The sequence below is a fragment of the Micromys minutus genome (genome assembly GCF_963924665.1).
Source record: "Micromys minutus genome assembly, chromosome: 29".
In the NCBI taxonomy this organism is placed as follows: Eukaryota; Metazoa; Chordata; class Mammalia; order Rodentia; family Muridae; genus Micromys; species Micromys minutus.
The window spans coordinates 30,713,941-30,740,591 of NC_137964.1; the positions used below are offsets into that span (position 1 = coordinate 30,713,941).

Genomic DNA, 26,651 nt, shown 5'->3' on the forward strand with positions numbered 1-26,651 from the left:
CCCTGCCCCACCCCTTGGAGACAGACCCCGCCCCCGCCCCGCCCCTTGGAAGACCTTGGTGTGACAGGTACCTCCCGTATGTTCTGCTGCTCCACCTCGTGGCGCTTGATCATTATTTTCCGCTTGAAGAAGCGGCAGTTCCTGTCGTAATACAGCCTCTGTTGAGTGAGCAGGTGGGCTTCCTCCTCGGCCTGCGTGTGCTGCAGGTTTTCCTTATGCTTCGATATCCGCTCCTGCTTCTCCTTCTTGGGTGTGCTATGGTCCTCGTTCATTTCCTTAAAACAACGACAACACAGTACATCCAGGTCCATTACACTGCTCCGCACTGAGGAACGGGACAGGCCCGGCGCCCACGAGTGCAGATCTGGGCACGGAAAGGCTTTTGGTTGCACAGCCATTCGTTTACCCCCCACTGATTTGAGTGACAGGGATACTTGAGTTTGCCTCACTCTGGCTTCTCACTCCCAGAAATCACTGTTCTGTGATCTACCAATGACTCTAAGCCCTGACGGTGGGACTAGTAGGAGGCAGGTGAGCAAACGATCGTGGAGCCTTGACACTCAAGGGCTGGGCAATCCAGAATCAAAAACGGACTTAAGATCCATGGACGTGAACTGAAATGCTGACAACCTTCAAGGGAAGGATCGACAAGGAGGGATATTCTGATACGCCGGATGGAGAGAGCAGCCTGTGAGATCTTAGCATGGGGTAGAAATAATGTGGTCAAGAGGCGACAGCCTGTGAGATCTGACAGGCCACAGGCCGGTGGACATGGGAGCCTTTCAGACTGGGTGAGGACTGCTATTCACCAAACACTCTAACCATGAGCTACACCCCTAGACTGCCAATGACCAGTCTAGGGATGGGTATTCTGTGTGTGGGAGTGTCCTAATGGCACACTGGATGCTGGCTACAGTGTGCAGAGCAGGGCAGGGCAGGACCCTGTCTGTGGAGGCAGCTGGGAGTCTCCTGGGAAGCTCAAGGTAAGGAACACAATGGCTTATACCAGGGAGGGATGAGGTCAGAGAAGAGGATGGCTTCAAACTTGGGGAGAGGCCCTGCAGGGGTCGCTGATTTGAATTCTAGGAGAAGGTGGGGGGGATGGTGCTTCATTTGGGATGGGAGAGTGAGGGAATCACACACAGGAACTCTCCACCCTGGCTTCCCGGAGCACCTGGGCTCTGTGAAGAGGGAGGAGAGCTGGGAGAGTTGGGATGCTCGTGTGAGGAGAGAACACGTCTGAGAGAGTACACCTTTGTCCATACCAACCAGCTCGGCTTGTGTTTGGCTAAGCTCACACACCTGCAGCCACCTGCTTTTCCTAATGTTTGCCACAAACCACCACTATTTAGATCAGTTTTGCCTTTAGCCACTAGGTGCATGTAAACCAGAGGTTGGGTGATGTGTCTCCTTATGCCAGGACGTCACCCCAGGTTCAGCCTTGGATCTGTGTGTCTAGGTTCAGATATGACCATAAGGAGCCACTCCAAAATCAAGCCTTGATTACGAGTGTCCTTCGAATACCTGTGATTGGCCCCCAGGTGAAATTCTGGAGGTTTCTGACGATACACTGAACACATTCTCCTCAGCACGTGGCTAAGGCCACCTCAGGTGGGCTTTGTGCCTGCTTTTCTCCACAAGAAGGTCCAACAGTCTGTGTTTTCTGAACATGATGACCCAAAGCTAACTAGTGGGATGGGGCTCGGAGTGGGACAGGTCTCTGGGATGGGTGTTTTGTGGAGAAACTTCTAAAGGTATCTGACCACCCTCAATATCTCAGTATTTTAATTGCTCAAGATGGCAGCCATGCTTCTAAAGGACGGGCTCTGGAGCAGGAAATAGCACTTGGGAGTTTATAAAGGAGATGGGATCTGGAGTTAAAGGAAATCAACATGACCTCCAAGATGCAGCAATATCCTGTCAGTCACAAGGAAAAACACAAACAAAAACCCAAGAACAGGGAAACTTTTTCTGTACTGGGCTGTTTCTCTTGACTTTCTAGTTCCCAAAACTTAGAGAGCCAGAGACCCTTGGCCTTCTGCCAGTGTGGATGAGCTGCTACCTCTGCAGTTCTTACCTAAGCAGGGCAGAGATCCCCTTGGATGCTCAACCAGCCTACCCCCAGGTTCCTCCCTAGGGTCTGTGTCATTCACAATCAGCTCGTGACCTCCAGAGGATGACTTCGCTAGGGCTATGCCCAAGACTGAGCTCTATTAAACCTTACTACGCCTAGAAAGCCTGCAGCTACAGAGCCCTAATCCGTATGAGAGGGAAGAGTACCGGAGTCCAGGAGAGTCCCGCCGATCCTGGGAAGGTGAGAATGAACAAAAGTAAGCTCGCAGATGAAACTGTGCTTCCTCTGGGTTCTCTGTCAGTCTGTCTGCGCTCTCCAGCCAGATATTCTGGAATCATCTATTCACGTAGCAAATAGACCACACCAATCACAGTCACGGGCAACGCCAGCAATGCTCTCTGCTTTTGTGGTTCTTAAGCAGGTAAGTAACAGCCTTAAAAAATTGTTAAAAACTGTAGTTTCATGAAATGGAAGATGTGCGTCTTGGCCAGGGCGGTCAGAAAAGGCTTCTCTGGGGAAGTAAGAGTTAAGGTAAAATTTCAATAATCGGGCTGGAGAGATGACTCAGGTTAAGAGCACTGATTGCTCTTCCAGAGGTCTTGAGTTCAAATCCCAGCAACCACATGGTGGCTCACAACCATCTGTAATGGGACCTGACGCCCTCTTCTGGTGTGTCTGAAGACAGCTACAGTGTACTTATCTATAATAAATAAATCTTTAAAATTTTTCAATAATCAATCCTGACTCTCACAGGGGTGAGGAAGGAAGCATGCAGAACTTCAGATGGGGTAAAGAAAAGTCATGTGCAAAGGCCTCGGGGAGCAGCAGAAGGGTGGGGAAGGGCGGCGGCATTGCAGATGCAGCGGCTATGAGTAGACTGGAGTAGGGAAGGCTCAGAGGTGAGAGACTGGAAGGGGAAGCTGGCGGTCGGCCATGTGGGCTCATTAGAACGTCAACCTTCTCTGAGAACAGTAAGAACACAATACACTTTAAGAGGATGAGGTGGTGCACAGGTTTCAAAATGGTAAACTATTCTTTGGCTGGAACTGCAGCCCCTGGCTTGGCAGCAGCGGCATCATGGAACTCCACGGCAAAGCTGCATTTCCACTCCAGGCCCGGTGAGGATGCAGGACGCAGGGTGTCACCCTCCGCTTTAAAACGCTTTCCGACAACTCGAACGAGAGGTCAGAACCGCCCGCTCCAACAGCAGACCCCAGTGCAGGACTCGGCATTGCAAACTCCGAGCCAGTTCAGATGCAGCAGGTGACACGGGTCTGGGCATCCTTACCTCTTTTATTTTTTCCTTACAAATCTTGTACTGCTTCTTCTGACTTTCTAAGAAAGTTGTCAAGTCCTTCTTCTGCTGGGCCAGGATCTGCTGCTGGAACTTCTTCTCATCCGCTGCGGCTACCTTTGCCTGATCAGACGACAGAGGGGGCCAAGGTCAGCCTGAGCTTCGCACAGGACTCAGCTGTCCAGGAATATCAAATAATGTCACCCCATGTGAAAGACAATCTAAAGATCTGTTTTCTGTGGTTCTTCTGTGTCTTAAAACACATTCCCAATGATAAGGTAAATGTGAAGGCGGATCACACATATGCATGTCTCTGTCTCTCTATCTGTGTGTATGTGTATTTACATATGTGTGCAGGTGCAGTGGACACCAGAAAACTAATCTCAGGTGCTGTTCCTCGAGGGCCACTCACCTTGCTATCTGTCTGTCTGTCTGACTGTGTGTATGTATGTATGTTCATATCTATCCATCTATCTATCTACATATCTATCTATCAATCTACATATCTATCTATCCATCCATCCATCTGTCCATCCATCCATCCATCCACCCACCCATCCACCCACCCACCCATCCATCCATCCATCTACCCATCCATCCATCCATCCATCCACCCATCCATCTATCCACCCATCCATGTGTGTGTGAATGTGGTGGATATGCATGGTGTGGGCAGATGCTGTGACTGTGTGTGGATACCGCAGAGGTCAGAGGAGGACACTGGCCTTTGCCACTCTCTACCTTACTGGTCTGAGACATGGTGTCTGGCTGATTCTGGAACTAGGCTAGTGCCCAGCAAGCTCCAGTGATCTTCCTGTCTCCATCTCCACAGCACTGGAGCTAGAGGGGTGCATACAGGCATGCCCATGTAAGGCACTGGGACCCAAACTCAGGGAACAGTAAGTGATCTTATTTATTGAGCCATCCCTCTCTCTGACCCCTCCTCACCCATAACTTTCTTTTTTGAGACAAGGTCTCCCATTGGCCTGAGGTTCGCCACCAATGAGGCTAAGCTAGCCAGCCAGTGAGCCCTGGTGTCTGCCCTGGCTACACCTATTCAGTGGTAGGATTATAGGTATGCACTACTATGCCTGGCCCATCATTCCCTTCGAGTAGGAAACATTTCACAGTAATAAAGACAGCTCCGTGATTCTTTGTCTTATCATTTTATCTTTTGGTTTCCTTTACGTGTCAGGGTACCGTGATATAAGCTATGAAGACCTTGAACTTGGAATCCCCCTGCACCAGCACCTAAATCCCTGAGATTACAAGTGCATTCCAACACACTAGGGAGAATGTTCTCCAAATGAGCTTATAGAGCCCGAGAGTGAAGCTCAGGTGAGTATGCAGGAGGCCCTGGCTCCATCCAGGACTTCTTAAAAAATGAATTAAAATAATTAAATTAGTTAAGGACATGGAATAGAAAGAGAGATTCTTCTTCAGAAAGCCCAAATCACAACCAGTTGCATCTTTGTGCCTTTGTGGCAGCCACAGGCAGGGTGGGCTTCACTAAAGGGGGTGTCTGAGGAGAACTATGGTGTGACAGCACAGGACAGACCAGAGCTGTGCATGGTTCCCGGGCCACTTCGGAGGTGGCCATTCTCTCAGCAGAAACCCCTGCTATCTTGCCTTCCACGGTCAGACAGGACCCCAGCCCATCAACAGTGCTTCTCCTCCCTGCCGACCCTGCCAGGAGACAGGCTCCCACCCCCATTTACTGACCTCCTTTTCTATGGTAGCCACTTGCTTCTTGGCCAGCTTCTCCAGCTCGATGGAGGAGTTGTTGGCATGCGTCTCCACCTCCTTCTGGAGCTTGAGGCGGTGCTCATCCATCTCAGCCTTCAGCTTGTTCTCCAGGGCGATCAGCTGCTTCTGGTGCTGGCGCCGCATCCGCTTATAACCTGACATCTGTTCCCGCAACTCGCTCTCCTGCTCATGCTCATGGATCTGCCGTGTAACCTGAGGCGGGGTGGGGGTGGGGGTGGGGGGACAGAACTCCGGGTCACCGTGTGGACCAGAGGTTTCCCACACGGCAAAGCAGAGGGCACCCTGTGACACCGGCATCCTCCTCGCCAGCCTGTGGCTTTCAAGCCTCCAGATGCTGACCTGGAGCAGGGGTCCATGCCGGGCACTGTCATCCTCGAAAACATCTCATCTTCTCAGCTCTTTTACACACTCACAAGGTGGGTCCTTCATACATTGTTAACAGCCGTTCATAATACACACATCACACACATCTTCATCTTCAGACTTTGTGATTGCCCCAGGGTGCTGGGAACCCTTCCAACTGAGAAGCAATGCATTTTAAAAGAATCATCCTAACAGGGAGGGAGGGAGGGAGGGAGGGAGGGAGGGAGGGAGGGAGAGAGAGGCACACACAAAGTTTTTAAGCATGTGTCTCTCTTTGCCCCATTCCTAGTACATTCCTAGTAGAGCCGCTCACAAGTTACAATAATTTTTTTTTTCCTAAAAAGCACGAGGCACTTCTGAGTCTCACAGAGACACTTCTTAGTTTGCTTTCAATTCACTGTCCAGTAAGCCCTGCCCCAGGGAGCCTGTGGCCTGCCGGCCTGTCTCCTCTTTTGATGCTGCTGGGATTTTCCAGCCTCCTCCGCTAGCTCTTCACCCTTCATTTCCCCAGTGGAGCCTCCAATTGCTTCCTTCTCCTTAACCCCCCGTTCTAGAACGGCCCTTGGATGTGTTGGGATGTTAGCTCTGCTTTCTGCTGTATGATGTGGTCAATCACCTGAACAGTGAGCCTGCCCCACTTCACCCCCAAAACAAGATTTCTTGGAAAACCCTACAGCGCTATGAGTGCTGTTTCAGTGTTTCCACTATGTGTGGTCAACCTGGCACCAGTTGTGTGTCTGCTCTTGTCAGAAGGGCGTCCTTGCACTCTTCACTGGGGCCTTAGGACAGAGCAGTGATTCTCAACCTGTGGGTCACGAACCCCACAGGCGAGGCGCATCAGACATCCTGCATGTCAGTATTTACATTCATAACAGTAGCAAAACTAGTTATGACGTAGAAGCAGACTGATTCCACGGTTGGGGGGCACCACAGCTTGAGGAGTTGTGTTCTAGGATTGCAGCCTTAGGGCCGCTGGGAACCGCTGCTGTAGTGGGAGGGGCCGTCCGGAGACTGGACATGAATCCTTCCTAGCTGAGTGAATACAAGGTTTCACGTGTGTCCTCTCCAGGCCGGAGCAGAAGATATTTTAAGACCCCCTGACAAAGGACAGCATCACCTCAAAGCCCTCTAGTACTCTGAAAGAAATGAGTGATGTGGTTTGTCACGACAGTCCTTAGTGATTTTTTTATATTCTGGGTACCAAAGGGAGACTAAGGGCTTGCAGTGCCAGTCTGCCTGCTTTGCAGGCTGGTCTAGAACCCTCCATCCTTGTGTTCTGGCTTCCCACATCCTAGGGTGGATAGCTATGCTTAGACATGCCTGCCTCTACATAGATGCTGTTTGCTCCCCTCCCCCTACAGTACCAGAAAGCTCCCCAGCTCAGGGTTGAGGTGAAATACTAGACAAGTATTCTGCCACTGAGATAAATCCTCAGACACCCTTTTTTTTTTTTTGACCTTCATGGCAAGCCTCCTGCCTCCGTGTCCCAAGTTCTGGGATTACAAGCTTGTCTCACTAGGGAAACAAGAAAGTTTGAGCGATGTGTGTAAGTTTCAATCCCAAATGCTCATACCACACACAAAGACAACTGAAGGGGGGAAAAACCCAATTCTGGCTAACAGAGACCATTTTTGAATTTGATTTTCTTCACCACAAATATGACAGTGCAGTGGCCATCTAACATACTGGTAGATATGTTTTATCCGGATATGAACTTTTTACTTCAGTATCTCTATCTCTCTCTCTCTCTCTCTCTCTCTCTCTCTCTAGGTGTGTGCGTACGTGTGTGTGTGTGGGTGTGGAGGCCAGAGGATGCCAGTGAGTGTCTTCCTCAATTGCTGTCCACCTTACTCACACACTCAGCCTGGAGCTCCGGGTACTGACCCGGCTGGCTTGCCAGTGAGCTCTGGGGATCTTCCTGTCTCCACCCCCACAGTGTGCTGAGATCACAGGCACAGACTACAGTGCCTAGCCTTCCATGGGTGCTGGGATCTGAGCTGAGCAGCAGGCTCTCTACCCCCTGAGTCATCCCTCAGCCCTCTGGAATTCCCTCTTTAATGAGATTCCCAGAGGGGAGGCAGGGCTTGCTCTATCTAATATCATCATGATGTATCTAAACCCTGCATACACACGGGCCTACAGCCGATACGATGCTCTTAGGTGACTACCATGTGGCAGGAAGCCCAAAGATGGACCAGGAGGAGGGCCGGACAGATCCTGTATTACCTGGCCGTGGGTCCCTGCAGACAGGTGATTCCACTGCCTGACTCAAATGTGTGACAAAGGCAAATGACAGAGCCCAGCAAGCTTTCCTTGTATCCGGCTCCCAGGAGGGCAGCTTTACTTTCTAATGCTCCCCATGGTTAGAATAGTCAGACTCTGAACTAACCATCCATTTGCTACCACCAAACTCTCTGAGTTTCGGGTTGTCTTCCAGGTGGCCTCTAACTGCCCTATGGCAACTGTGAGCCACCAAGAGATACTAAGTTTTATCCTTCTGAGCTCAAAGAAGACAGACAAACTTAAATGAAAGTCTGAGTAGCGGGCTCACTTGCGAAATTTAACATGAACTATATCAAACATTTGTTAGTTATGCTATGAATTCTTGTTTTATTTTCAAGTCATTTGTCTGAAGAATATGCTGTCTGGCCAACAGGATTCCAAACAGGTAATCATCTTATATATTTTATAATTTATTCCTTAAATTTGTGTCCATGTGTGTGGTGGATGTACTTGTGAGTGGGTGTGTGCACCTGCCACTCGGTTTCTCTCCTGGATCGCTCTCTACCTTTTTCTTTTTCTTCTTTTCTTTCTTTCTTTCTCTTTCTTTCTTTCTTTTTCTTTTTCTTTTTCTTTTTTTTTTTTTTGAGACAGACTCTCTCAGTGAACCAATGCTAGATTGGCTGGCCAAGGAGCTTCCTGAGCCTGCCTGCTGCTACCCCCGAGCTCCCACCCCCACCCTGTACCACTGGACCTGGCTTTTTACAATGGTTTCTGGGGATCTGAACTCAGGCTCCCATGCTTGTAAAGCAGACACATTGCTAGCTGAGCAGCCTCTTCAGCCTTGAGACAGGCCCTCCATGGCGCTGTCTATGATGGTCTGAGACTCACCTGCCCCAGCCCCTTAGGTACTGGGCTGACGGGGGTTAGTGCACTTCTGGCTCTACCACTCTGGTCCACTTTCACTGTAGCTTTGTTTTGAGATGGGTTCTCTCCCTGAACCCTGGCTGCCCCAGAACTAAGTATGTAGACCAGGCTGGCCTAGACCCAGAGAGATCAGGCTGCTTCTGCCTCCATAGTGCTGGGGTTAAGAACATGCATATTACACGCTACTTAATTCTAATACATCCTGGGATCAGAACCAAGGACCTGCCGCTCTTGAACTGCCATAGGGAATCCATTATCAAGGCAGAGAAACAGTGATCATTCCTGTGATAAAGAATTACCTCTTCCCCCAAGTCAGCGGTGGAGAGAGCAGCAGTGAGTCTGACCGACAGTCAGACATGAAGTGTATAGGAACGTCAGCACATCTACAGTTCTACAAGGGAGAAGGACATCTAAACGGGACCAAACATGATCTGGCAGTGGATAAAAACCTCTTTCTGTCCCAACTATACCTCGAACCTTGGGCAAAGAGCTGACCTCTTGAAGTCTTTTGATGCCGCCCCACTACCCCCAGGAAAAGAGGGATGAGCCCAGTTTTCCTCAGTGGGCTGGACTGTGTCAGGGGCTGAGGGACCTTTGGGACCAGGATCAGGAATGACCAGTTAGTTGGTCTCCTACCTTCTCCTGCTAGCCCCGGAGGAATGTCTTCCCCGCCCCTGCTGCAGCTCTGGGTCTCAACAGTGGACAGGAGAGGATGGGCTTCAATTCATTTTTATTTTTATACAGAGTCTCACTATAGAGCCCTGGATGGCTAAGAACTCACTGTATACACCAAGATGGCCTGGAACTCACAGAGATCCTCCTGCCTCTGGATGCTGGGATGAAAGGCGTGCCCCACCAAGTCTGGTGAGAGAGCACATTTAACAATAAAATTGTATTGTTAAATTGCCAGCTTGTATGCTTTAACATGGCATACGATAGAACGTGTATCTTTAATATAAATGAGGCCCTGGCTTCTATATTCAGCACCACGCCCCATACGCTAAAAAGGATTAAGTATGCATATTTCCTGCTGTGTCCTGACCTCTAGCATGTGCTCTGTCACAGAGATATGCTCCCAAACACACACGATTTCTGAGTCAGAATTACTGCCTATCTCACATGCCTGAAATGTATACAGTATAGTAAAAAGGCCTCAGGGAATGGGCCCTACCCAGGGGGCCTGAAGCACCTTTTAAAGGAGGTTCGCAGTTGCCCAACACTACCCTGTTTAATCCTGGGAAGACCCGGTTCTGAACTGAACCAGTTAACCTACGGTCCAGAACGCATGTGTCCACCATGTGGAAGCCGAGAGGCAACCTCCCGAACTTGAGTGGGCCCAGCTCACAAACAGGATTGATTCTTCCTAGGCAGCAAAGCAGAGCCTTTGGTGGAAGTGGTCACCTCAGCGCTCAAGTACTCAGAGTGGACATGGTGAACCTTATGTTGGCTGCACCTTCAGAGCATCTGAGGACAATGTGGCTTATGTTCCCCACTAACAGTCATGAGCGAATCTAGGTGATTTCTGCCTTAACTCTCCCCTCCCATATCACCTCCACTTACCCGCCCCAATCAGAATAACTGACGTACACTTTTCTCAGTTTTTAAAAAGGGCGCTAGTATTTCATTATGTAGCCCAGGCTGGCCTTGAACTGGAGCCCTTCCTCACCCTGCTTCCTATGTGGGGCATCACAAGCACGTGCTACCACATGTAGCAAAAATGCACTCTTCCCAATCCAAATCCCATGTGGCAGTGGCTACAGAGACCTCATTCATTCACTCCCCCATCTGATATGCATTTACTGAGTGAGTGGTCATGTGGGTTGGGCATATTGATTGACAGCTCAGGAGAAAGGAACTTATATCAGCAATGCTTCATGTGTGTCCCACATAGGTGTGGAGATCAGAGGTCAATGTTAGGTGTCATTCTTAATGTCCTTCACCTTATTTTGGGAAGATGAACTCATTGATTTATTTAGGTTGGCTGGTCAGTGAGCTGGCCAAGGATCTGCCCGTTTCTACTCCTGACTCCACCCCCTCCCCAAGAACTGGGGCTTCAGATACACAGGGTCATACCTGGCTATTCACATGGGTGCTGGGAAGCTAAACCTAACTGACTGAGTCACTCCCAGGCCCCAGGAGTCACCGTGTATTGATAGATAAGGCACCCTCTGGTACACTGCCCTGGAGGAGACACTCAGCGGGCTAGCACTGGGTTCCTGAGAGGTGACACGGGGCAGCAATCTTTTTCAGCCTATGGATCAAACTTACTCAGATGTCACATGGTGAGCCCAACAGTCAGACAGTGCTTCAAAGTTTCCAAACACCCCCTACCCCATGAGTTTTCCTCCTCAATCTGCTAAGGCCAAATAAGAGAATCTACACTGAAGGGACAGAACACCAGTTTCTCTTCTGTGTTTTTATTGGATGACCCCAACCTAAGTTTTCTTCTCCGGCTCTCTCCCTAAGGTGTGGCCTGTCACAACCATTTGTGAAGCCTTTAGGAGGCAGAGCATGAGCCATCTGGTAGACCTCACACTCTTTATGTCACTGTGGGAACTGCCAGAGGCCTAGAGCATCACATGTAAGAAGTGACATCAAACATTGCAAACAGCCAGAATTGTTCTCGTGGGCCAGAAGCAAAGTACAAACATGGGTCGGAAGGACTCAGGGAGACAATCCTAGAATAATAGAAACTGCTTTCCTCTAGGCAACAGACCAGCCTGAGCCACACTTCTTCATGGAACGTAAGAGAAAGGCATGATGTTCGCTTCCTTCTCCTAGGTCTACACGAAGCTAATCAAGGATGCTCATGGAAGGGTCTAATGGAAAAGCTATATTCCAAAGCTCCCTCAAGACCTGCAGTTTCTTTGTTCCACATGCAATGGGGCAGCAGGGTGTGGAATCCAGAATTCTCTGCTTTAAGGTGCCCCAGAGAACCATGACCCTCCCCCCCCCTTGTTGCAAGGGCCCATAGCTCATGGCTTTCATACACCTCATTCAGAGACACAACATAAAGAACTATATTGAGAGTAGGCAGTGTCCTACTATGGCCTCCGTTAGGCTTGTGTGGAAAAGGTGGGCTCATAAGATACATCCAAGAGGAGCCAACTGCTGGCGCTAGTTAGCAAGTCAAGTTGGAAAACGTCCCCGTAATTCATTGGGTTCGTAAGGGAAAAGTGAGTTTGTGTGTTTCTTTTTCTTTGCTGATCACCTTCAGATCTCTCTGTGGCTTGTCAGCAGCTCTACCAGAAGGAAAGCCACAGAAAAAGGGTAAAGCCAACCAGCAACCCAATGGTTGACACATCAACCAATCAAGCCATATTGCCATCAATCATTAGTTTGGCCAGTGTCTCCATTGCTGATGATTGGTTCCCCAGTGTCCCAAGGCCCTGGACTTAATTTAATGCTGTTTATGCCACCTTAGTCCTTTTCGATTGAGGTGGGACCCATTTTCTAAAATTAACACACTCCTTTCCAGTACTCTAGTGTCATGCATGGTCTTGGGTCCAGTGTTTGGTGTTTGCGGCCATGTGGGGGGAAGGCAATTGAAATACTTGATAACAGCCATGCCAATAGTTAGATCGGCCTGAAGGGGACACAGGTACAGCCATCCAACACCATAGCCCATTCTTCCCTACATTCATTAATTTTTCTCCCTCAAAAATGACCAGATACTCAGGAGCACTCCCAAGGCATCCCATCAGGAGAGGCTGCACCACAGTGCAACTGATTTCTGTGCCCACAGTGCTAGCTGCTGCCGCCCCACCCAAACCCAGGCTGCTAGGTTTCTAAGTCAGTGTTGGAGCAGAGACCTTTTTGAAAATCGAAAAGTACACCAGAGGGAGGGAGCTCACGGTTCCCTGCATGGGGTTGGGGCGGGGTCACTCAGAAGCCTGTAGGACTCTGAGGAGCTTCAGAAGGCTCTGCCCACAGCCTAAAGTGGCCTGGCAGGGGAGCGGCTTCTATTAGCCACTGAGAGGAAGGCTGTGATGGCTGAAGCCCACGCTGAGCAGCCCTGGTGGGAGTTTTCCGAGGCTGGCAGGAGACTATTCTGGCATGGCCGTAGTAATGAAGGGAGGGAGGAGAGAGTCATGAATATATGATGTGGGAAGGAGGAGGGTGTGGCCTGAGGGAAGGCAGAAAACCTGTCCCACAATGGGGGGACTGCTGGGGCTCAGGTCTGCCTCCTGCAGCGCCTGCTCCAGCTGCTAAGGCTCCCGTGGCTTCTCCTCTCAGCCCTCCAGAGCAGGTGGGGGTTAAAGGGACAAGCCCCACAGGAGCCTGTGGTGAGTAGTCAGTTTTATCGTCAGACACCATGGCACAGAGGCAACTGCTGACAGCCCCACCATGTTCTGTCGGATTCACAGGCATGGTTTTGAGATGCTTACCGAGCATCAGCAGCTACGGAGTGGACATTTTGAGATCTCCCATCTCACGGTGGGGTATTCCTTTCAGATGAAAAATCGCCCATTAAAGAGGCTACAAGAAACTTCAACATAAAAGAACTCAGGAGCAGGGTTCTTTAGGAACGGAGTGCATTAAACTGTGAGATTTTTCCACATGGAATAGACATGAGCAATAGATTGCTGCTTTCATCTCCATTTTCCCTCTATTTGCTCTGTCAGAGATTATAATTCCTTCCGAATTTCACTGAAGCCTTTGAAAAAGAAAAGGCTTTGGCGGGGTGGGGGTGGGGGAATAAAAGTAGAAATCAGGTTTGAAAAATAGGACAAGAAAAAACGATTATTTCTGGGTCGGCCTCAGATGATGTCATCATGGGTTCTAGATGTAACGGCCAAGCAATGTACAGTAACTCTTCCCGCTCATGTGACCTCTAACATTCATTTGGGCAAAACAACTAATATTTCAATCATTTTCTGCCTGAGAAGTGAGATTTGGGTGGAAAAGCTAAAAGAGAGTTCCAAATGCTTAGGATGAAATGGAGAGAGAGAGAGAGAGGGAGAGAGAGAGAGAGAGAGAGAGAGAGAGAGAGAGAGAGTGTGTGTGTGTGTGTGTGTGTGTGTGTGAGCGCGCACGCGCACGCATGGGGGGCCAAGGGGAGGAGGCGTGAAAACTAAGTCTTCCTGAGCACACCCCTTTTGCTACTACAAGGGCACCCGGCAGTCACATTTGCAGTAGTAAAAATGCTGAGGAATCCGACAGCCCCTAGGCTCCCACGGCCGCTGCCGGCCTCTTCTACAAAGCCTTTATGGCCATAAGGAAATTCTTCAGGGGTTAAATGGGGGAAACTGGGCACCACCACTGTTGCAATAAATAAATGAATGAACCAGAACGAAACGGTGGACTATCCCTGGGAAGCAAGTGTCTGATTTTTCTACAATTACAGATGGTAGCCGGCAACCATATAAATTTTTTTTTTAGATCATGTTTTACCTTTTGATGTGTGTGTGTACATTATAGAGACACATATGCACCTATATAAAAAAAAAGCATAGTGCCCTACACACACACATACACATACACATCCATACCTTGAAAATATTTTTAGCATTATTTATTTCGATGAAAACACAGATCACTTAAAAAAAAAAACAACTGGTCATGCCAGCAACTCATCTCAAAGCCTTTTGCATAGACAGCATATACAACACACAATCACACATACACATAAAATTACACACACACAGACACACAAAGGTTTTTTTTTCCTGTGCCATAGACAATGCTAAATATCTGAGATCAGGTTGCTATGCCAACAGATTTTTTTTTCCTGAAATGAATAAAATTATTTGGAGGGAGACAACATCCCTGGCTCCTTTTCCTCCCATCCATGAAGCTGAGGGAGGCTCAGGGAGGGCCAGAGGCTGCCAGACAGGGAGGAGGGGAAGGCAGGGAAGGTGGGTTGGGGAGTATCAGCTTACCAAAGACGCGGATTTGATCGTGGCAAAGCGCTCTCGGTTCCGATAGTGGAGGGCCTGGCTCTGAACTGACTGGGTAGGCCGCGGCTCAGGCCTGGGATCGCCGTGGCCCGCCTCATCCCTTACGAATACATGATCCTGCAGAAATGGATGAAGAGAAGGAGAAAGTCCAGCTGCGCTCTTTCCTCGCCGGCTGCCTCTCTCTCACCCCTCTTTCTGAACAAGCACCGCTGTTTGAAATGCATAGTTCAGCTCTCTGCTAGTCCCCGCAGCTCCCACGGTACAAAACGAAGAAGCGACACATTGCAGCCTTCAGTTAGGAGTGTCAGCTGATCGCTAGTAGGTTGCCTTCTGACTCCCCGGCAGGCTTTCCCCCCTTTACCTCCGGAATTACATATATGCAAAAGCAAAGAGGAAGAGGAGAGAGACTGGCGCGGACGGATGCCTCAGAGCCGTCTGCTTAAAACGCGGTGACCAGATAATTCCTTTAAAAATGTCATGTCCATGTCTGGCGGGGAGGATGCTGGTGGCTTTTAACATAAAAGCGAGCCTCCGCCTCATTCCCCTGAAAGAGCTGCGTTGTCAATTGAATTGGATTTGTGAGCTGGTCGGTGGGGTCATCCTTCTTCTTGGGGGGGTGGGGGGGATCAGGGGAAGCTTGTGGCGAGCAGCCTCTCTGTCTTGTGCTGGGAAGATTCGGCAGTCACTGAGGGATCCTGCTTTCCAGTCATGATCGTACACAGTTCTAGCACCTTCTCTCTACAGCTTCTGAAAGGATTTTTTTTTTTTTTTTTTTTTTTTTTTTTAGATTTAAAGAGACAGGCGTACAATTCCAAACCAAATGATACTTTCGCAAATGGTTCCTCAACTCAGCATCAGCATGCCAGCAGACTGAGTGAGGCTGGGATTTAATGTCCTTGACTGATTTAATCGAGTCCTGTGCTTTCTTGTTGGCCAAAGATGATTAATATCATTCTAACGCCCCGTGGGAAAAAAAATAACATGGCCTGGATGGATGATAGTGCATGTTCCTTAAATGTAACTGAGATGCCTTTTAAAGGGCAGATGTTTTCAGAGGACCGTGCCCCCTCTGTACAAAATGAGATGGTCAGGGAGTCAGGAGTACTAACCCTTCAGAAAATTAAAACAACGCCCCCCACCCCACCCCCAACGATACTCTGGCAATTTGTAGCTCAAAACCATGTTCAGTGGTGGGGGATTTTAAATAGCACATGCTCAGATGGGGAAGGAGAAATCAATTTTTTATCCCCCAGGGTTTTAGGAGAAACCATTTGTTTGCGTTTTTCTCCAGGAGTACCTGAAATTAAAAAAAAAAAAAAAAAAAAAAAAAAAAAAAACACCATATAATTGCCCTTTCATTATAAAAGAAGGACTGAAGAGATTTGAAAAATACAAAATTATATCATTTACCTATAAATTAAAAAAAATCAAAACGTGTAGATTATTTTGAGGAAAATGAAACGTTAAAACCAGGTTTTGATGTGGAAGCCGCTGTCTAAGATCGTATCCTCCCTGTGCCGTTTCCTTCTGTAAATCTTCCGTGTTTTGATATGTGGGGAGGTGCGCCCCTCATACCTGTGCCTAGCCTTTCCATTTCTATACTGAAGTGTGAAGAATAAAAAAGATCTTTACATTTTAAAATCACATGTGTGTGCGTGCACATGTGCCAGAGCACATGTGTGGAGGTCAGGAGACAACTTTGGGAGTTAGTGCTTTCCGTGCACCAAGTGGGTTTCTGGGATCTAACTCTGGCTCCGTGGTAGGCCCCTCTACCCAGGAGCCATCTTGCAGGCCTGAGAGCTCTGTAATAAACCATCAGGTGCAGGGGGATGGCTTACAGCTGTGCTGGCTGGGTGGCAGAGCTGGAGAGTAGCCAAAGGTGGCTATTTTAATTTAAATGAATTAAAATGAAGTAAAATGTAACATCTGATTCCTGAGTCACTCCGGGTGACATACATAGGGAACACTGCTGTCACCACACAGGCTTGGACCAGACCTTGCTAGGGGTGAACTCACATTTCCTGGGCCGGAAAGATAGGTTACCTGGTAAAGCGTTCGCCAAGCAAGCTCGATGACCTGAGTCAACCCTCTGGATCCACTGACTCCAAGGAAAGGTGGGAGGAGAGAACCAGCCCTCCCAGTTGTCCTTCGGCCTCCACGTGTGCCAGGGCACGTGTGTGGCCGTCTGTCACGTACACACGCACGGTAGCAAGGAAGTGAAAACCAATGCAATTCTAAAACTGGAGTCTGAGTGCTCCATAACCTTTGTCTAAACACACTCGTGTGCTCCGAGGCACCAAGGAGCAAGTCTGAGGTCACCGTGGGTCTTATAGTGAGAGCCTGTCTCTCCCTCTCCCCATAATTAAAAAGAAAATTAGTGTATGTGTTTTGAAGAATGCTTGCAGGATCATTTGAAAGTATTTTGTATCACTTCTCAGGAAGTCTGATCTTGTGTTGGCACATGACTGGAACCCTGCAGTGGGCCTTCCTCATACCCTCAGGTATTTACTAATTAACTACTATTGCCTTGCCTAAAATTGAACTCACCTACAGGACAGATTCAGAAGGACATGAGACTTTTGAAGGCCAGCACCGTAAGAGACACAGGTTTGGTGAGACTTAAGGAGGCTCACTGAGAGGGGACCTGGGACAGGTGGTGTCAGCAGTAACGTTTTAAGTGGTGGTGATTTCATTTGCCAAGGCAGCCAGTGGTATCAGAAGCTACAGTGGTCACACCACAAAGCAAAATGAATGCCATTCCCACATGCTACACGTGATAGCAGCTGGAACCTTGAGCACGGTGATTTACACCTACAATCCCAGCTCTTGGGAGGCTCAGGCAGCAGGGTACTGTGGAGCCAGCCTAGGCTCCACAGTAAAGCCTCTGCCTCAAGAACCAAGATTCAAACCGAACAAGAAAAGCTATGAACATTTTAGGTTTAGGACCCTGATTATCAAATTAAAAGTCACTGATGTTTCCTATGTGTTTAAATGTAAGAAAATTGAAATACATTCAGAGAGCTAAAATCTGACATCGCCTTCATTTTGGCTACACATTAAATAACTCACTATGGTATGCGTTAAGAATGCTAAACACAAACCTGGCAGTGATGGCGCACACCTTTAATCCCAGCACTCGGGAGGCAGAGGCAGGTAGATCTCTGAGTTTGAAGCCAGTCTGGGCTACAGAGTGAGTTCTAGGACAGCCAAGATTATACAAAGGAACCCTATCTTGGAACAAAAAGAAAGAAAGAAGAGGAAAAAGCAACAAAACAACCAATGGTATGAACACTGAATGTGAGACCTGACTGGGGGAAAAGCGAAGACACTACGTTAGCACTTAGTTCAAAGACAGGCCCCAACTTTTAATACAACAGATAAAATCAATAACGTAAGCCTTTCTTTTACCCTTTTTGTTCTTTTTTTCAAATTACCTTTGTTTATTTATTTATTTATTAATGTATCTGTGTATGTATGTGTACATGCTGTGACACTTGTGCGAGGTCACAAGTGTGTGTGTGTTTGTGCAGGAGTGTGTGTGCGCTTGCATGTTTGCATGTACAACAAGTGTGTGCACATGCCCATGTGTGAGGTCAGAGTATGTCTTCAGGAGACAGTTGTCTCCTCCCACAATGTGAGCTCTGGTCACCAGGCTTGGCAGTGAACACTCTTATGCACTGAGCCATCGAAGGCCCCACTGGTTTTCTTTTCTTGAGAAAAGCCTTACATTTGCTAGACAGTTTCACACCAATCACTACTCTAGTACGAGGGAGGGGTGGGGAGGAGAAAGAGGGGGAAGGCGCTAAGGTGGGGCCATATGCCAGTCTAATTGAGGGCACACCCGTTTCCAGGGCAGCAGGGAAAGAGGGCTGTGGCATCATGCTTCAGACCTCCAGCCACACTCCCCTTATTTTTAAATTGCCCATTTGGTTGGTTGGGGAAGTAAAGCTTGTTTTTGTGCAGTGAGATTGGATGTTTACAGATTTACTTCCCGGGCCTGGGTAGACCAGGTAGTGTTAAAGCGAATGGTTGCCCAAAATCCAAGTAAACCAGATACGGTGGCCTCGCCTTTAATCCCAGGCTTTCGGCAGAAATAGGTGGAACTCTGTAAGTTCCAGGTCAGCCAGGCTACAACAGCCAGAGACCTTGTCTCCAAATGGGTAAATTAGGTAAAATATAAACCAAGCAGCCCCCTCACCAGCACTGGTCGCTGTCCCTCCTTGTCACAGGCCCTGAGAGTTCCCCCACTGTAACCCGGTGGGTACTGTATGATGTCTGAGCTGAGCATGATTTAAAAGTAGCCAGGGAGGGGTCAGTAACACAGGTAGAGGGCCTGTTATCAATCCAGGAGGAGCTGGGGCTCACATAAAAAGCCAACGTCACACTGCATTCCAGCAAGAACCAGTATATGTATATGGTGGTTAGTTAACGTTAAAATATCACCTACCCCCAGTGCTGGTGAGGTAGGCTTAGTGGGTGTGTCTTACCCAGTCTCAGAACTTGCGTTTGGTCTCCAGGACCCACTTGGTGGAAGGAGAGAACCAACTCTTGTGGGTTGTCCTCTGACCTCCACGTGAATGCTGTGTCCCATGCATGTACAGTGAGTTGGAATCAAGTCTTAGCAACACGGAAATGGTCCCTTGAAATTCTAGTGGGATTAGGGACCAATCTTAAACTCATGTATTTTAATCTGGCAAACCTGCAATGTGTGCTCATTGTACAATACAACAGAAATATTTCCTCAGATTTAAAAAAAAAAAAGCTGCTGATGGATTGTGGGTAGAATCCAGCTACTGCCTCCTCAGTCCCTCTGATAACATATGCAACAAGTTTGTTTTTCCTTAAGTTGTATTGTTTATTTAAACTAATATGTTTGGAAGCAAGGGTCTTGCCACCCAGCCTAGGCTGGCTTGAATCTACGGTCCTCCTGCCTCAGCCTGCAGAATGCTGAGATTCCAGGCAGGTGATGCCATGCCCTGATAAGAAGGGATGGCATCTGTATACAGCACAGTGAAATAGAACACATGAAAGGCAGGACTTAGGTCCTGGCCTGGGTCATAGTTTTTGTATGTGCGTGCACATGTGTGTGCATGTGTGCATGTGTGTGCATGAGCAAGCGCACAAGGCAGCATACATGGAGGCTGACAGTGCTGTCTCCATTGTTTCCAACACTGTTTTTCCAGGCAGGGTCTCTCACTGAACTTGGAGCTTTGATGGGCTCCAAAAACCCCTGCAACCCTCCTGACTCTGCCACCACGCTGGGTGTGTGCTGAGGGTGGAACCCGGGGCCTTGAGCATGCTAGGCAAATACCCCTTCACCTGAACAACATCCACACGCCCAGGAGACTAGTTTTATTTAGACTGCAGCTCTGCCCAAGAGAGAAATGACGAGTGGTCATGTGTCCAGAACTTACAAGATCTTGGCCACAACCTTGGTCTCTCTCCCTCTGGACTGCCATGGGGGCTGGGTTCACATTTATCCTCTCTCCTCCTTTTCAGCCTGAGATTTTAGGATTTGAAAAACCTGTCTCGGGATTGGAGAGATGGCTCAGTGGTTAGAGCACTGTCTGCTCTTCCAGAGGTCATGAGTTCAAGTCCCAGCAACCACATGGTGGCTTCACAACCGTCTGTAGTTGGATCTGATGCCCTCTTCTGGTGTGTCAGTGACAGGATGCTCATAAACATTAAATAAATAAATCTTTATTTTAAAAAAAGGAAAAGGAAAAAAAAAACCCTGTCTCCCTGGCCTGAGGTGTGGCACTTAGTAGGCGCTTGGGAGGTGATGGCTCAATCCTCTCAGCAGGAGAGGTCTGAGGAGAGGATGAAGAAATGACACTGTTGTCTTGCGTTATTAAAGAATTCATGTTTGTGGCACTCGTGCATACCCCACGGGAGTGACCCAAACACACTTCTCTCTGGCTGGAGCCCAGTGCACACAAGCTCACTGCCTCCCTGTGGACACATGGCCAGTGAGCTTGCGGCCCCTCCTTTGCTTCGCTCACTTCAGGGTCTCCGTATGCAGCTCTGGTTGGCCTGGAACTTGACGTGTAAACCAGGTTGGCTTCAAACTCAGCCGTTAGTCAGCCTTCCCAGCGCTGGGATCAAAGCCGAGCACACAACCCTCGGCTCCACTGCATCCTTACTAAAGGGCTCCTACAGTGGGCGTTGCTACTGCCACCCCAGGCTACGGTAGGTCCCTGTACCTCACTGCACCATCTGTTTGCTCTCTGCTGAGCGTGAGTGGAAGCTGCAGAGACCCAGCCCTCTGTACCTCAGAAGTACACAGGCCACGGGATCAAAACGCACCTAGGATACCCTAGCCCCGCAGGGATGTCTCTTCCTGCCACAAAATTGGGCAAGGCTGTTCTTTGATTTTCAGAGAAGGCAATAGGGCTGAAGAGATTGGTCAGCAGGAAAAGGGGCTTGCTGCTAAGCCTGATGACCCAAGTTCTATCCCTGGGACCCATGTGGTGGAAGGAGAGAACAGACAGGAAGCTTTGGTCTTGCCATGTGCTTTGGTGTGCAGTGCACACACACACACACACACACACACACACAAACACACCACTAAATGTCCTAGAAGTGAGTTCACACCCGTGACCTGCACATACCACACACATATACACAAATTTAAGTTCAGGTTCTACATGGGACACAGAAGGACAGAGTAAAATAGTGACACGTGGGTGAAAATGTAGTGAAATCTGTAGCTTTGCATGATAAAAAATAATTAAGAAAGTCTCAGGGTAGAGTATACTAAGGAAATGATAAATTACTTGATCTGACACTTTTTAAATTTCTAGCTTTTTGATCGATCAAATTATGAACAGTTAAGAGTGTTGGAGTTCAAAGTTTTAGCAGCCCGTGGTAAGTCTGAGGATCACTTGCACATGTGCAAATGCATGTGCACGCATAAAGAACAAAACTGTAACTGACATACACTTAGGTATTTTAAAGACACAAGTTTGATGACATGGTCATCTTCCACGACGGTAGGCAGGTCGCATTTGGCCTGCTGGCCATGATCAGGTGTGCTGTAGGGTGGGAATCTGTTTCCGCCTATGACTGGAGTTCCGTGGACTCTGCTGGTTTACCAGGGTCTGCTCTGCTTAGATTTTGGCATCAAGCATGCTATTGCTTTCTTTGGTGTCAGTAGGCAAACTCCACTCAGTGGTCTTTCAAGCCTTCAAGGTAATATCAAAGATCATCTAACAATCGGATGCTGGGGATTGAACCCAGGACCTCACACATGCAAGACATGCATCTACTACTAAGCTGCATCCTACGCTCTGTCTTACTCTATTTACATTCTGTCGTATGTTTGGTTTGCATGAGCTTGTGCATACCCTGGATGGGAAGATGCCCTTAAAGGTCAGAAGAGGTGGCCAGATTGCCTGGGCCTGTTGTCACAGATGGTTGTGAGTTGTCAAGTGGATGCTGGGAGTAGAACCGAGTCCTCTGCAAGTGCAGCCAGTGCTCCTAGTCACTGAGCACTCTTGGGGCCCTTGTTTACTTTTTGAGGCAGGGGTCTCTGTGCAGCCAGGCAGGACTTGATCCTGTGACCCTGGGATGCTGGGATGGCAGTGGGATGATGAGCCTCTCTCTGCTGCCAAGCCTGGTCCATGATATAGTTGTACATATATAGTGACAAACAGTCAAAAGGAAACCATAGGATAACGAGACAGGGGACAGAACCCAGGCAACCACGGGACTGCCGTGCAGAGCCACACCGCCCACTCCTTTGTCTGTGGTTTCACATGGGAACTGAGCTCACTGTGAGCGGCTGCTGCACACCATTCCCTGCTGCCTGCATTCAATGACTCGGGTGGGAAGAAGCCTCTACATGCACTGTTTCTGCCCAGCTTGCACAAGTCTGAGGAGACACAGTCACCTGTGGAGTTGGCTATGGTGTCCAGAGGGCCTGTGCCTCAGGTCAACTTCTTCTGAGCTACCTGTCATTCTCCATCTCGTAGACCATCATCCCAGGGGAACATCAAACATGACAACCAAAAACCCACATGCTGGAGAGTGGTTAAGAGCACTTATGGTGGGCTGGAGAGATGGCTCAGTGGTTAAGGGCACTGGTTGCTCTTCCAGAGGACTTGGGTTCAAATCCCAGCTCACAACTGTCTGCAACTCCAAGATCTGATGCTGATACACACACACACACACACTCACACACACACACACACACACACACACACACACACACACACAGGAAAACACCGATACACAAAAAGCAAAAGTAAATACATTAAAAAAAACAAAGAGCACCTATTGTTTTTGCAGAAGACCTGGGTTTGGTCCAGCTCACGGCTGCCTGGAACTCTGGCTCCAGGGGCCTTGATGGCTCCTCCAGCCTCTGAGAATTCTTGAACACACATTACACCCACCCACCTCACACACATACACATAAATAATGATAATAAACATATACAGAATGGGAATCCTGAGCTGTCTCTCCAGCAGCCCAGAAGATTTGCTCTTTTCTAATGTTTTCCTCTGTTCTCCACGGTCATGGGGCCTCAACAGGTAACAGGAAAGAGACAGCCCAACCTGTCTGCACCCGGGGATACAAAGTCTTTTGTTTTATTTTTCCCCTCCCTCCCTCATGTGCACACTTGTGCCACAGTGTGTAGGTCAGAAGACAACAGAGGATACTTGGGTCCCTCATATCTTGGGGACTGAACTCAGGTAGACAGGTTTGGCAACAAAGTCCTTTATCCACTAAACCATCTTCTTGACCCCAAACTTTCTTCTCTACACTTTAAGAAGATGGGCATTTGCCAGTAGTCCAGAGGGCCCCTGGCACTGAGCCAAGTGGCTTTTAATATCTGTTTCATATCACCCATTTTCTTAAACTTCCTGATCCCCGGAAGTTTGATATGTATCCATGTTCAGGCTCCAACCTCTTTGACCTTTGCTCTCTTCCTTGCTGTGCAATATTCCTCCTGCCCCAGGGCCTTTGCACTTGTTGGTCTTGGATTCACTCCCACCTCCCATGCAAAGCTATGAAGCCACAAGGCCATTGACCTGTAAAATTTCATCTTGGTGATAAACCTTCCATTATTCTCTGGTAAGAATACTACACACAAATTGCTTAGATACTTAAAAAGAAAGAAATAAAAATGCCAAGAGGAGGGGGTGAGGCACTGCAGAGATGGCCCAGAGACTAGGAGTGCTTGCTGCTTTGCAGAGGACCCTGGTTCAGTTCCCAGCACCCATAATCATCTGCAATTCCATTTCAATGAGGATCAGGCGCCATCTTCTGGCTTCTGTGGGCATTGTACACACACAATATATATGCAGACAAACACTCATACACACTAAATAAATATACTTTTTTTTTTAAATGACAAGGATCTTTATAATTTTATACTGTAGACTGTTTCCTGTAGGCCAAAGCAATGGCTTTGATGTATGCACTAACTCATATTCATAAAGAGTTTTAATTTATCATAGAAAGGCTTGTATAATATGAGCATCCTGCCGATTAGGTTTATGTCACCATGACACAAACTAGGGTCTTCTGGGAAGAAGAAAGTTCAATTGACAAACTGCCTCCAGCAGACTGGCCTGTGGGCACGTTTGCGGCATGTTTGTGTGCTAGGGTCCAGCTCACTGTGGGCCGCACAGGTCCAGGCCAGGTGGACCTGGGTGCTCTAAGGAAGCAGCTGAGCAAGCCACAAGGAGACCGGTGAGCAGTGTCTGTGGTCCCTGCATCAGCTCCTGCCTGCAGGTGCCTTCCTTCACTTCCTGAGCTGCAGAGAGCTGGAAAAAGAAGTGGACCCTTTCCTCCCCCAGGTTGCTGTTGGTCAGTGTTTCTATCACAGCGACAGAGAACAAATTGGACAAGCACCCTTGATCAGCACCTTTCATTCAAAAGCCTAAGTCACTGGCGAGCTGGCTTAGCAGGGAAGGAAGCTTGCTTGCTGCCGAGCCTGATGACCTTGGGGCATCCCTGGGCCCCACATTGTGAAGGACGGAACCAACTCTGCATGTTTTCCTCTGACCCCCACATGTGCTCTGTGTCACAGGCACGTGAACCCTCCCCACCAGACAGACAGACAGACAAACAGACTGTAGTTAGCTGACAGAGAGCTAGCTTTGGAAGAATCATAAACGATCTATTTTGGAAAGCACAGGGATGAAAACCACCTGTAAACCAGACAGCACTTGGGATGGTAGCCCCCACCCCCGGGACTGGGGGTTGACCTGGGGTCATGGCAGACAGGGATGAGCTCCATCCCAGGCCTCGTCTGCTGCTGTTGCTTCTGGTTTTTAAAAGATCTCAGACAGGGTCTTGGTAAGCTGCTCATCTAGAACTTACTGCGTATCCCTGGCAAGCCTTGGACTTGCCATCCTCCTGCCTCAGCCTCTTGAGAAGTCCTGGCCTGGCTCTAAATATTCCTCTGACTGGTGACACCTGGGAAGCTCTGCCGGCCTGAGCTGTGACCACTGCTTACAGAGGGCAGACTAGTCCTCCCACGGTTTAGCGATTGCTTCTTCTCTCTTCAGTTTTCTTTTCACTGGTTGGTGGTGAGTTTTCTTTTCTTCCTTCCTTCCTTCCTTCCTTCCTTCCTTCCTTCCTTCCTTCCTTCCTTATTTTTTTGATTTTCCAGACAGGGTTTCTTTGTTCGGCCATGGCTGTTCTGGAACTCACTCTGTGGACGAGTCTGGTCTTGAACTCAGAGATCCTCCTGCCTCCGCCTCCCGAGTGCCGGGACTAAAGGCGTGCACCACTGCCATCTAGCTTCCTTTTCTTTTTTTCAGAATTGTGTGTTAGTTTATGCGTCTGAGTGCTTTGCCTGCATTTCTGTCTGTGCACTGTGCGTCCAGTGTCTGAGGAGGCCGGAAGAGGGTGTCAGAGCCCCAGGACTGAGCTATGGGTGGTTGTGAGCCACCATGAGGGTGCTGGGAACTGAACCTGGGTTAAGAACAACAATTGCTCTTAACCTCAGAGCCACCTCTCTGCCCTTTTTGTTTGTTTGTTTTCTTTCTTTTTAAAAAAAATATGGACACAATTTCACTCTGTAGCCCAGGCTACTCCTGAAGTAACAGAAGGCAACCTTGAACTTGCAGCAGTCCTACCTCAGCCTACCAGGGGCTGGGATTCTAGACACAGTGCCTCTGTGCCTCACTGGGATTCCATGACCATTCTGCTGGACGGTTCTAGCCCTCAGAGCAACTGGCAAGCATGTGACCAGCATGGTCTTGTGCCAACTCATTGCAGGAAGGCCTCTTGGTGTTCTTTTTACCCCATGTTTTGGTCGCAACTCGGAAACCCAGCCTCCTGAAAGCAGCGTGTCTTGAGCTGGCTTTGCCTTGAGCGCCCAAGCCTGGCTCGTGAGGGGACCTGCCGTGCTTACCTTCTTGTGTACCACAGAGGAGCCGGAGTTGACTGTGCCTTCATCCTCCTGCATCATGACAAGCTCAGAGCTGCTCTCGTCCATGGCCTCCTGCATGCTGTTCACGCTGCTGCTTCGGCTGCCTGTGCTCACTGACACGCTGGGGATGGAGTGGATGCTGCCCAGACTGCCCACCTCTCGGTTTAGGTTGCTTCCTTGCTCACTGTCCTGTAAAGCACAGGTACCGGGGTTACAAAACGAAAACCCTGAGATCAAGTGCTGACCCATTGACGGGGCCACTGAGCACTCAATTCTTTAGCGACAGATAGCTTTTCTATTGTGTGCAAAAGATCAAGTGTGTGTGTGTGTGTGTGTGTGTGTGTGTGTACATACATAGCAAACATAGATCAACCCTGGGTATTGTTCCTAAAGAGCCAGCCACCTTGAGTTTTGAGACAGTGTCTCTCACTGGTTGGAAGTTACCAAATCGGCAAGGCTGGCTGGCCAGTGAACTCCAGGTATCCTCCTGTCTCTGCTTTCCCAGAGCTAGAATTACAAGCAGGCACCATGACTCCTATCTACGCCCCTGTGCTTGCACAGCACGGGGCTCAGCAGCTCCTCACAGGTCTCTCGGAGAATCTTAGGGGGACACTACTGACATCAGGAATCTCACTCACTTCCATTCTGTCCCCAGGGCCCGTCTGGATGGATATGTTACTGTCCCTGGGCTTCCCTGTCACACACAGCCACGACACTGT

At 48.8% G+C, this 26,651-nt stretch overlaps 1 protein-coding gene across 2 annotated transcripts in view; it reads right to left on the bottom strand.

The window, feature by feature from the left end:
- TAOK3 (TAO kinase 3) overlaps positions 1-26,651 on the bottom strand; it is a 71,901-nt gene that overhangs the window by 17,083 nt on the left and 28,167 nt on the right. For both annotated transcript variants that reach the window (XM_080941355.1, XM_080941354.1), the window contains 5 exons: positions 25,915-26,121; positions 14,528-14,662; positions 5,091-5,327; positions 3,363-3,491; positions 72-275 (listed from right to left, as the gene is read on the bottom strand). In XM_080941355.1, the coding sequence (XP_080797481.1) occupies positions 72-275; positions 3,363-3,491; positions 5,091-5,327; positions 14,528-14,662; positions 25,915-26,121 (912 nt within the window). The remainder of the gene's footprint in view (positions 1-71; positions 276-3,362; positions 3,492-5,090; positions 5,328-14,527; positions 14,663-25,914; positions 26,122-26,651) is intronic.